Raw genomic sequence first — 11,754 nt, 5'->3', positions numbered from 1 at the left:
GTAGCAATCACAGGGCCTGATGGTCTGCTGCATATCCTCCCTGTGTATATTCAATAACTTTTAGTTCAGGACTGTTGTGGGACTCTTGAAGGTGGAAACACGCGAGTCTCTGATTTTTGACCTTCTCTTTAGGGCCCTTTGTTTTTCTGCTGGTTTGTATTGTCCAACTTTGATACTATGTCTTTTGTTTTATCTTATTATATTTTATCTTGTTGTGTTTTGTAGTTATCTCCTAGAAGCCTGTTCTTTTCTAATGAGAAACAGGAAGGGAGTTGATCTACATTGAGAGGAGGTGGGTGGAACTGGGAGGAATAAAGCAAAAGAAATCTGTATTTGAATTATATAGCATGAGAAAAAAATCTGTCTTTAATAGTAGTTAACAAAAAAAGAATATTATCTAACAAAATTAAATATTACCTCAAAAACATAATTAATTTTGAATTGACTTTGGTATGAGGTGAAAAATATCCATGACAATTTTTCTTATGTGACTAGGGGAGATGTACAACTCCATAGACTTTGTTGAGGACTGTTGCTACAAGGTCAAGAACAGCCAAGCAGTATTTTTTTCTGGAACAGCTGAAATAACAGTATTTGGGAAATAATCAACAAAGATAATTTCTGGTCCTGGAGCATGCTAGAGCAGCTGTCATGGGACAAGCACCACCTGAGCCACAAGTTTATGGCCAGCGATGGTTTCTGTTTGCTTTGTAGTTAGAATAGCAGTATCCACAAGGTTTCTGTGCAGCAGTCAGACAGCCTAGATTCCCTGCTAGGAGGAAAGCCACAAGAAAGTCACCCTATTGGAAGCAAGTTTAATGGCTTCTTTGCACATCTTTTGACTGAAGGAAAAACTTTGCTAGATTAAAGTTGAAGTGCAATGGGCAAAACACAGTATAATCAGCCTATGCAGACTGCTAATTCAAACAGCTGCCAAACTCCCATACCCATTTTGGATAATCTTAGAAAGATAAGGTGATAACATTCTTTATGGATTTCTTAGGATGACCTGTGTGTATATAATTGGATAATGTGTAACACTTAGATTTTACATAGTTGCAATAAAATTAGGAGATCATCTTTCTTTTTCTTACCCGAGCCAAACTTAATCTGGACACAATGGAGTAGTGACTTATAAAAACAAAAGGTCCAAAACAGGGAAAACACAGAGAAGTGAGGCGAGTGATGTTCACCAACCACCAACTTTGATTATACAAAAGAGCAATGCAGCCTCGCAAGATGGTGGAGAGAGTGTAAAAAGCAAGAAATGTAGATACCAGGACAAGAATGTTCTGGGTTGCCCTGGACTCATGGGAGTTTCTATAAGAAATATGAAAGCTGCGGATGTGTTGAATCTTCTGCTTATGTCTGTACAGAAAGACAATCATGGAACCACTTGACCAGGCAATGAGCCCAGAAAAGAAGACTTCTGGGCACATTACAAGTGCTGCATAGAGTGAATCACTGATTTCATCCCACACTTCCATGTAGCAATATCCAAAATCTCGTTTTCTTGTCACATTTTCATTATTCATTTTGATGAATGGATAGACAAAGAAAATCAAATTTGTCAACATATAAAAGACCCAGAGGAGGGAAATGAAGGAGCCAACGTACTTTGCATCTTTAACTTTATGATCCTTCCAACATGATTTTCTTAGACTGATGGTCATGGCCTGGAAGACACTCAAGAAGCAGATGGTGCAAATGGACACACTCCTGCTAAATCCATGAATGTACAACAAGAGCTTGCATCCAAAATCATTCAAGAAATGCTTCAGTCCCCAAACTGCCATTGTTTGGGGCACTCCTGCAGAGAGAATGACCAAGGCATTGGCTGCCATTAGGTGCATGAGAATTAACTCTATGGGCTTTAATGTATGTTCTCTGTAGTAAAGGACTAGATAGTAGAAAATAAGAGAGAAATTTCCCAGAATTCCAATGTTAGTTTGTGAAAAGAAAATTATTCTGATTACCAGTTTCCCGAAGTCCATTCTGTGATTCAGCACAATTTCCTTAATATATAGCTGTACCATTTCCCTAGTCAATGAATAATGGCAAATGATTGTTGCCTCAGGTAGAGAAGATGCTATTATTCCATGGATCTACAGAGGGGCTGAAACAGAGGGTCCTTTAAACTTAGGAGTATAAAATCAGCCTAGATCACAAAAAACGTTTCACAGGAGTAGTTAGGAGTTGTTACTGTGGGATTTCTCAATATCTCAGAATGCACATGTTTATGAAAGGAGAGCCATCAAGTTTCCTAGAAAATGCAGCACTCAAGATGATGTCATGTTGGCCCCTGAGAAACAAAGAAAAGTAACAGCAAAATAAACAAACATAATATAAGACTTTCAGTATATACTGATATTTGCTACTCATGTTTTAAAAGAAATCAAGTTCTACAACCACCACAAAATTTAAACTAAGCAATTCTATTTTTTCCAACATAATATTTTAATGATTATTTTGGATTTTCACATAATGCACCCTGATCACATTCACTTCTCTGTTTTCCCATGTCCATCCCCTGTCCATTGTGACCTCCCTCAAAGAAAAGAAGGAGAAGAAGAAGAAGAAGAAGAAGAAGAAGAAGAAGAAGAAGAAGAAGAAGAAGAAGAAGAAGAAGAAGAAAAAAGTAAAAAGTCCATTTTGTGTTGCTCATATACTTGCTGGAGTATGGTCAGTTTTCTTAAATAGAGTAATTATTAATATATACATTATTTAAATTCAAAAGATAAGTAATGAAAATGTGTACTACGACTCAAATTATACCTATAATTTTGTGACAGGGTAAAAGTTCCTATATTTTTCTCATTTGTAGCTCTCTTTGGTTTAACCTGAAATTGACTCTCCCTTTTGTAGACCCGCCATGAAAACTCCCATGTGAAAATACTTAACCCTGTTCTAGACAATAAGGTTTGGAGTGTCCTAGCTAAGTGTGTGTTTGGGGATTCTGTAAAATTGCTTGCTTGCTTTGCTTCCCCTGGTCAACTTCCAACCAGGATTTAGTTTTTTTAAGATCATTTGTCTTTTAAAGATCTGTGTAAAATGCATTCCAGGCTGCTCTATGAGAAGTGTTTTTCTTTGAACTGTCACCAGTCCTGCTAAATACAGACTCAGAGCACAGACGCTGGTTGAGCTGATTGGGTCTTTATCCCACAAGAGCTTCAGATAAGAACTATTAAAAGCAGAAAATGTATTAGAATGATATTTCAAGTGACAACGTTCATCATATTAAGAGTTAGATCTTAAGAAAAAGTCATACCACATAGACACACTAGTATGTGTGCACACTCATGTCAGGATTATTAGAGAGGGGTATATCTGGTTTAATGAACTCTCTCAAAAATACACAATAGAATTAAAAACAGGTAAAATATGCCATTAGAAATGGCAAGTAGAAGGTCACTATCTGATGAATGATAGCTACTGTCAAAATGTTCAGTGTCTCTATTGAAACTCTGTCTGGGATAATCATGCAGATCATGTAGACTCAGAAGTCTAGAGTGGAAATGGTAGGAAAGAAGGCAGTGGATTAGATAGCCCATCAGTGCAGTGCAACAGCAGGAAACTCTAAGGACAACATTTTTATATTCCTGTGAGAGAAGATGTCTTCAAACCATTCTTAAACTGGATGAGATCCCCTTGCAGAAGTAGACTGTAGCAGCTGTGAATCAGAAACAGGCTGAACTATGCTGCCTCAAAGAAGGCACTGTTGCTCCACACACTCATCAGTCATAGAGATACTGTCACCTGTCCATCAAGAACTGGGGTAGAATTAACACTGAAGTAGGTTAACCAGAGTGGGGAGATGAGAGGAGACCTTAGGAACTACTAACTACCAGATATTTGTAGTCTTCCATTCACCAAGCAAACTGGCACTGTAGCACAACCTAGGGAATGGCTGAAACCAAAAATAGAAACTACTCTATTAAATGATGTAATATAGGCCCAGAAAAACAACACAATTTCATAGCTTCTCATTTAGAAGTATATGTTAATGTGGGAGTGAATATGGGTAGAGTCAAGGAGATTTGAAAGGGGTCCACTTAGAATGGGGTACAGAGGATAAAATAATACATGTGTTTTGAAATTGAAGAAGGAATAACGGACATGGAACAGTATAACATGAGGTGAGGGTAGAGAATTGACAGAAGTGGAAGAGTTGGATCAATTAAAACACTAAGCATAAAAATGTGTTAAGGAAGCATGCTAATTTTGTAAGCTAATAAAATATATAAAATAAAAATAAGACCAAACAAAATGAAATTCAATATAAATGGAAGGAAGAAAACATTGAAAATGCTGAATTTGGGTATGCTTGCAGATAACCAGGAATCTCATGCCCTGGTATTCTCTTTGAATGTCACTACAAACTTTGGAATAAGGGTCACATCATCTTAAGCAGAGCCAACAATGCTATGCACCAATAATCACACTACCTCCTGTTTTTCCAACATTCTATTCAGTATTAATCTTAGAAGAAGCAATTTATGTAATTACAGTTCAGATTGTTTTTACAGAAGGCACATATTTTTATAAGCCTTAGTTCCATCTCTTCAATTTTTGAAATTAAAATATAATTGCATCATTTTGTCTTTCTTCCCTCCAACCCCTTCTAAGAACCCCCCACATACTCCTCAAAGTAATGGCCTCTGTTCCTCTGTTCTCTTTCATTTTAATTGTTGTGATATATATATATATATATATATATATATATATATATATATATATATATATATATATATAATTATATACACACATATAATTTGCTCACTCTGTATAATGTCACTTATATGCACAAAATTTTGCTGTTCACAATTTAGTGCTGGATAACCTATGAGTGGACTCCTCCCTGTGGAAGGTTATTTTCTCCTACTCTCAGCAATCCTTCATTGTTTGTAACTCTAACTCCTAAAGAGAGAAACTTCCCATTGCAGAAAAAGGAGACCATTACAAAAAAAAAAATACCACAACCGATCAAATGGCAGAAAACAGAAAGGGTATAATAGATCAAAATGCAGAAAACTGATTGTGTTGTACCAACCCATAGTTGTGCCACCCACAACACAACTCTTTTACTCAAGGTTCAGTGAACATTGTGATAGAGGAGGCAGAAACCTTGTAGGAGCCTGAGGAACATATATCTGATGTGAGACTGTATCTCCTACAAATGTTGGGGGAGTTCACCCATGAAGTCTTAACATGGCTGCCTAAACAAATCTTAATAATGACATCAATAGACATGCTAATGTGGAAGAGGTAAATCCCACTGGGTGCTAGTAATCTCACTTTTAAGTATAACCACAGAAATAAATTTAATTTTTACATCATTCAGTAACAATCATGGGAGCTTTCACTTGCAGACTACCAACACATGCTGAGTGGCAGTCTATAATCAATTAACTGATATGAACAAAATAGAATTGGACATGCCATTTCTGGTCTCAGGAGATTTTATGTCACCTCAGCTATAGGATGAATAAGTGTCTACTGATGGTCAGAAGGATAGGAATGTACCAATGTGAGCATTGATGTTTCTACTTCATGAAGGAAGTATTTGGAGATTTTGCTGTTCTTGAGGTCCAAACAGTGGCTCATAGCATGAACCAGATTATGAGAAACATCTCCCTTCATTGTTATGAAGACTCTCCAATGTAGGCAGTTCAGATACAGAGCGAGTATACATTAATGTTCATAGTATCCTCTACTGAGCCATGATAAAGAACTCATGTCCATACTCTATCTTAGATCTTTTCCATTCCGTGGATTACAGCTTAGACATTAACATTGTTTCTACTGCTTTGGCTGTACTTTCTTCCTTTTGCATGCCGAATATTATAAGAAATGACAGGTATAATTTTTTTAGTAATTAAGTGTATAAATAGCCAACAGTGGTAACAATTTTAAAGTAACTGCCATCTTTTCATTTTGACACCTTCTTTGATTTCCATACCTGTCTGATGTGGATGGTATCTTTATTTCCATTTTTGAGACCAGAACTTACAAACACAAGGGGTAAGTGACTCTTTAAATTAAAAAGCTATTTGGGTCAGACTGGAAACTGGAAGGACATTAACAGGGTTAGTGTGATTCAAACACAGCCACTGCAATCTGTGCTCATGAAGACATGAGAGATGTTTTTAAACATATTTCAATCTTATGTGCAATTTGGGTTCCCTACATGACATTTTGTTCACTATGAGGATATTCTATTGTATGCTTTTGGCTATAGGAAATTTGGATTTGAGGGGAATAGAGACATGGCTCATCAGTAAAGAACACTTGCTGCTGCTGCAAATGACCTGGGTTTGGTTCCCAGGCTCCACATGCTGACTCACAACTGCCTGTAAATCCAGTTCTGAGGCATTTACACATCTGATCCGTCCTCTGCATGCACCAAATTCTCATAGTGCACATATGTGCATGCAGGCAAAACATTCATGCACACAAAATAAAAATATATAATAAATGAATCTTTTCAAAAGTAGGTTTTCATTTTGACATAAAGGCTTATTTCACAGGCAAATTACAAGTGCAAATAAGGCTTTCAATATATTACCAAAATATAGTGTTCTAATTGTTCTCTGATGTTTCAGAAAGCTGTCCCATATCTCAGTTTCATTTCACAATTACAAGATGGACCTGATGTTTTTGATGCCAAAGAAAAGTACGTTGTTAACATTGAATGGTAAAGGCTCTAATGTTAACTACCGATGAATTCCTAACATGTTTAATTTGTAATAATATACAACATGAAATACTAATGTGATGAAATAACATGAGAAGAAAATTAAGTTACTAATAGATATCATTTACTATTCTATATATACTTACTCCTTCTTATATTGATGAACCTATGATAATAAAATTTATAAAGCACTCAAATAGAGAAAATGCATGTAAGATACATAAAGTGGAATCTGAAAAAAGTGAAAACTTAAATATTGTCCAAATTGAAACAAATAACCAAATGTTAGTACAAATGAGGTGAGGGGTATGTCCCTGAACCTCTATGCACAGACTCTGCATTCCATTAGCATCAAGGGTAAACAGTGAGGGAAGACAGGACATCAAGTTATGCTTAGCATCTGAGTATTACTAAACCAAAGGAGATAGCTCAAGACACAATGACTGACACTCATACTGTAACTTCCCTTCAATATTACCTTCCCAAGCTCAAAATGGAACTTTTTTTTCAAAGTTTCAAACCACCATTGTACCAGGGATCACTCAAAGCAGACACAGTTACTGCTTCTGTAACTCATAAATGTACTGTCACATGAGAATACATTTTACTCCAGAATCAGATTCACTTCCTGCCCTTCCCATGGTTGTGTGCTTCTTATATTTCCATTCTAATGTTTAGTGTGGGTGTGAACCAGGTAAGTTCACACATAGTAATCTCTCCAAAGTTAGTCACCATATCATGTAAGGTAAGATGAATTATCACATTGACTTAGTACCACAGTCCTTCAGCACCTGCACAGATAGGCTTTATTACTTGTGTGTTACCTGCAGTCACCCTCTGTGGTGGACTTCTATTACAGGAAGAACCAACAGTGACTGGCACAATGCTAGGAACACTTTGTTCTTTCTAGCTCACCTCTTAGTTGTGGGATTATCTTGTTCTTCTCTCTCTGTTCCATGGATCTCTTTCCACATAGATTCCCATTACCAGACATGAGCACTCATACAGGGCTCATTTCTTTACTGTCTCTGCAGTGCACTCTAAAATATAAAGTACTCATCTGGCTTCTTGCTTCTGCAGTGTGGTGGGCTCAATGTAAAGATCCTTACTGCATCAGAACCAGTACTGTGGAGAGGGAGGCTCAAGTCTGAGATAAAGGTCTGTGTCTATGTGACCTCACCTCCCTCCAGAATGACAATTTTCTTGTCACTTGCAGTAGCAATGACAGTACTTGCATTGGGATGCAAAACAATTTATGAAACTTTTTCCAGTTGCTAATTTAAAAAGTCACTTAGAGGTTTCTCATGAGTATCTCCCAAGAGAAGAATAGTTTTGAAGAGGTGTTAAGTTTTTGTGTTCCTGAGAGCTGGTTGGGTCTCCAGTGGAAGGTGATGGAAACTTTGAGATCAGACAGATGATAAATTTACAGAAGTCTTTATGTCTCATTGGATCTGGGCTTCTGTCACTTCTTTCGTTTACTACTTAATGTTTCTATGGGTGTTTCATAGATGCACATACCTTTTATTCAAATCTACCCTGCATTATCTTCTGGCCAACTTCTTTCTTTTGCTCCATGAACCACTCCCTCATAATTTCATATGCTTCTAAAACAAAACAAAACAAAACAAAACAAAATGCCATTGAGGCTACTTACTGATGCTTTTCTGTGCTTAGTGTGGGGGCATCTATGGAAGCATGGATAGCCTTTCAAAGTTTGATTCCTTAAATCAATCTGATACAGCCTCTCCTAGCAGTCATCTGTGGCCAACAGCTCTTTAGATAGGAGTAGAACACCCTGACTTCCTCCAATCTGTTGGGGTTTGATATAGATATATAGGAGGATATGGAGATGATAAGATAAAAGGGTAGATTACTGAACCTACTTTTAAAGAACAACTTGTTTAAAATGTTTTACATTGGTATAGATTTTAGTTTATGTTTAAAATGTTTTACATTGGTATAAATTTTAGTTTATTGATACAAACTTAAAGTTAATTTTGTTATACTGTATATATATATATATATTTCTATTCTTGTTTGAGGTATTATGTTTATGTAACTCATTTAAAATTGTAATGGATAATTAAAAAATAGATTAATAATTAGTCATCTATGATAATCATATCTGTAGCCATGTTAGTTAAGTCTTCTAGGTATACATAGATATATTTCAGATAGATAGGTAATCTTCAAACACTTCATAGACCTAGAGAATATGGCATTTAAATAACTTAAAATTCTGTTGATGTGAGACACAATTGCTCCTGGCTGCACCAATTGATCCCGAGAGAATGTTGGGCTTCTAAGACATTTCCATTTGGAAGTTTGTCTTTTTGGCACAAAATGGCCTACTGGGCAAAGAACTGCCCTTGCCTTGACAGTTGACAGTACAAATGCATTGCTGTCCTTTCTGGACAAGCGGGACACAAGGAAAGCGACCACTGTACTCTGCCAAGACAGGGTAAGATGGTCTCTCAGAATTCCTGCTTCTGAAAATGGTCTGTCAGATACTCTAGGCCTGTAGCCAGTTTGAATGCACCAACAATGCTGAGAAACATTAGGTGACTGTCCAGGCTGCCAGCTGTCTTGGTCTACTTTTGCAAGATTCCCGAAAGTTGCTTGCATCCATCTACCATTTCTCAGGTACCATTATGTTCCTTCTCAGGTCTTTGATGTGGTTGAAAACTAGATAGTTGTAATTCCCTCAGTTATGATAAAAGATAAGTTAGATATAAAACCTTAAATTCACAAATATAAGATAGATAGGACATCTTCTTTAATATTGTAACTGTTATTCTTGTTCAATAATTGTTTTGTTATATGTAATTTTACCATGTTAAAATTAATACCTTACTTTTTTTAAAAAAAAGAAAAAAGGGGGAAGTGCTGTGGATATTGTTCTATATAAATAAAACACTGATGGCCAGTGACCAGGCAGGAAGTAGGTGGCCAGGCAGGAAGTAGGTGGGACAAGGAGAGAGGAGAATTCTGGGAAACAGAAGGCTGAGGAGAGAGACACTGCAGCCACCGCCAGGACAAGCAACATGTGAAGACTCCGGTAAGCCACCAGCCACGTAGCAAGGTATAGATTTATAAAAATGGGTTAATTTAAGATATAAGAACAGTTAACAAGAAGCCTGCCACGGCCATACAGTTTATAAGTGATATGAGCGTCTGAGTGATTATTTTATAAGTAGATTGTGGGACTGCGGGGTTTAGGGAACCTGGAGAGAAGCCCTCCAGCAACAGGGGTTATGTGTAGCTTGATCATTTTCAGGTTTAGAAAATTCTCCCAGAACAAGTGAATTTAAATGTGCAAGTGTCCTGTTCTGTCTGTATAAAATATGTTTCCTTGGGATCATCTATCATTTCTGGTTCTTACACTCTTTCTGCCTCCTCATACATTATGATTCCTGAGTCTTGGGAGGAAGACATGTGATATACTAGTCCCATTTTTAGCTGGTCCCTTCAGAGTCTCTTATTCTCAGCACCTTGAATGATTGTTGACCTCTGCATTAATTCCCATAGACTCCAAAAAAGAAGCTTCTCTGATGATGATTGAGGGATAGACTAATCCCCCAGAATAAACATAAAAGATTAGGGAACATTTTATTGCTATGCTCATTTAGCAGAATAATAGTATTAAGTTCCTCACCATGGTCTGTATTTTCTCCAGCCACATATTCTTGTACCTAACATTGGTTCCTGGTTTTGGTTCCATCTTGGGAAGTGGGCCTTCATTTTAACCTTAAAGTGGTTGGTTACCCCCATGATGTTCGTAATGTAATTTCACCTTGCTTGATATTTTTATAATTTTCAGAGTTCACACCTGGATACAGTTTATGGTTCCTTCGTGCACCGTGAAAACAATCCAGTAGGGATGAAGCTTCACGAAGACCACCAGCTGATTTCTCTATGTTCTATGACTCAAGCATATGGTATTTTCAGCAATAGGGTCTTACCTTCTAGAGAGACTTGACCTCTAAATACTGAAGGCTATTGGCATTGCTCTTGGTTGTCCTCAATTCATTTCTTAACTTTAAAATACCTAACCTGTTCCATTTTAGAGTACTCAGCAGAGGAAATAGTCAGTCAAATCTGAAAAGAATATCTAGCGAACAAGGAATAAAATAAAAAAATGCTATCACAGTTTGTATAGAAGATCATTAGAACATTTTGTATAAGGTAATGCAAATTAATTTTGTGATTATTGCATTAAAAATTCTGGGGAAAATGAAAAACATAAGGACCTTGCCATGAATCAGTAAGCTCCTCAGCAGGCATTCATGTATTCACTAAAATAAATCTCCTGTCAAACTATTCTTTTGTGTATTTTATTCATGGATATTGCAAAGTAACTAATACAGATTTAATATACCAATATTATTTAGATGCATAATTTAGAAAAAGATAATATGTTAGATATTTAAGAAAATTAGTCTTATACTATACATTGAATATCTATTAATAAATTTATTGATTGATACATGGTGTAGCAATAAGTTTTATTTTAAAACTGTGCATAGAAGCAGGGGCAAGGGGAGTATGGAAAAGATATCCCATTTAGGGCTGAGCACTCATAGTGTGTTACTCTCAGCCCTCTGAGTGGTTATACATTTCTTCATTGCCTGTTGTCCCAGGCAAAAAGAGAGTTTTATTTGACCAAAGCTGAATGCAAAGCAGGTCTATGGGTACAAACATAATAGCTGGAAGGCAATTTGACAGCATGACAATTTAGCAAAATAACAACAGCAGGTGCAAATATGAAGCTATGACTCCCCAAGACATGGACATTTACCCAAAATTGTGGTGCCAGGCATGAAATCCACCCCAGTGGAATAGGTGTAAAATCTGTTTTAAAAAAGCATTTATCTACCTCATAGCAGTCAAGCCACCATTGAACCAATAGGCCATACCTTGCTTGGCAAGTTAATATTGAAGGATGCAGGATCCAGGAATGGGTAGGAACACTGACAACTTTTCTCCTCATAAAGCTTACTTAGCTTTCTCTAGCACTATGAAAATTAGCCAGTGCAGATGCTTCCAGGTCAGAGTTCAGA

The 11,754-nt window shown here is 36.7% G+C and overlaps 1 protein-coding gene across 1 annotated transcript in view; it reads right to left on the bottom strand.

Moving 5' to 3' along the window:
• Positions 1-1,067: 1,067 nt before the first annotated feature.
• Positions 1,068-11,754, bottom strand: part of LOC102907846 (vomeronasal type-1 receptor 4-like) — a 48,469-nt gene continuing 37,782 nt past the window's right edge. The window contains exons 3-4 of the mRNA XM_076576148.1: positions 8,213-8,298; positions 1,068-2,302 (exon numbers count right to left, since the gene is read on the bottom strand). Of these exons, the coding sequence (XP_076432263.1) occupies positions 1,068-2,036 (969 nt within the window). The 5' untranslated portion in view covers positions 2,037-2,302; positions 8,213-8,298. The remainder of the gene's footprint in view (positions 2,303-8,212; positions 8,299-11,754) is intronic.

This window comes from Peromyscus maniculatus, chromosome 1 (genome assembly GCF_049852395.1).
Source record: "Peromyscus maniculatus bairdii isolate BWxNUB_F1_BW_parent chromosome 1, HU_Pman_BW_mat_3.1, whole genome shotgun sequence".
In the NCBI taxonomy this organism is placed as follows: domain Eukaryota; kingdom Metazoa; phylum Chordata; class Mammalia; order Rodentia; family Cricetidae; genus Peromyscus; species Peromyscus maniculatus.
The sequence above is the reverse complement of the archived record's forward strand: the minus strand, read 5'-3'. Positions and strand labels throughout refer to the sequence as shown.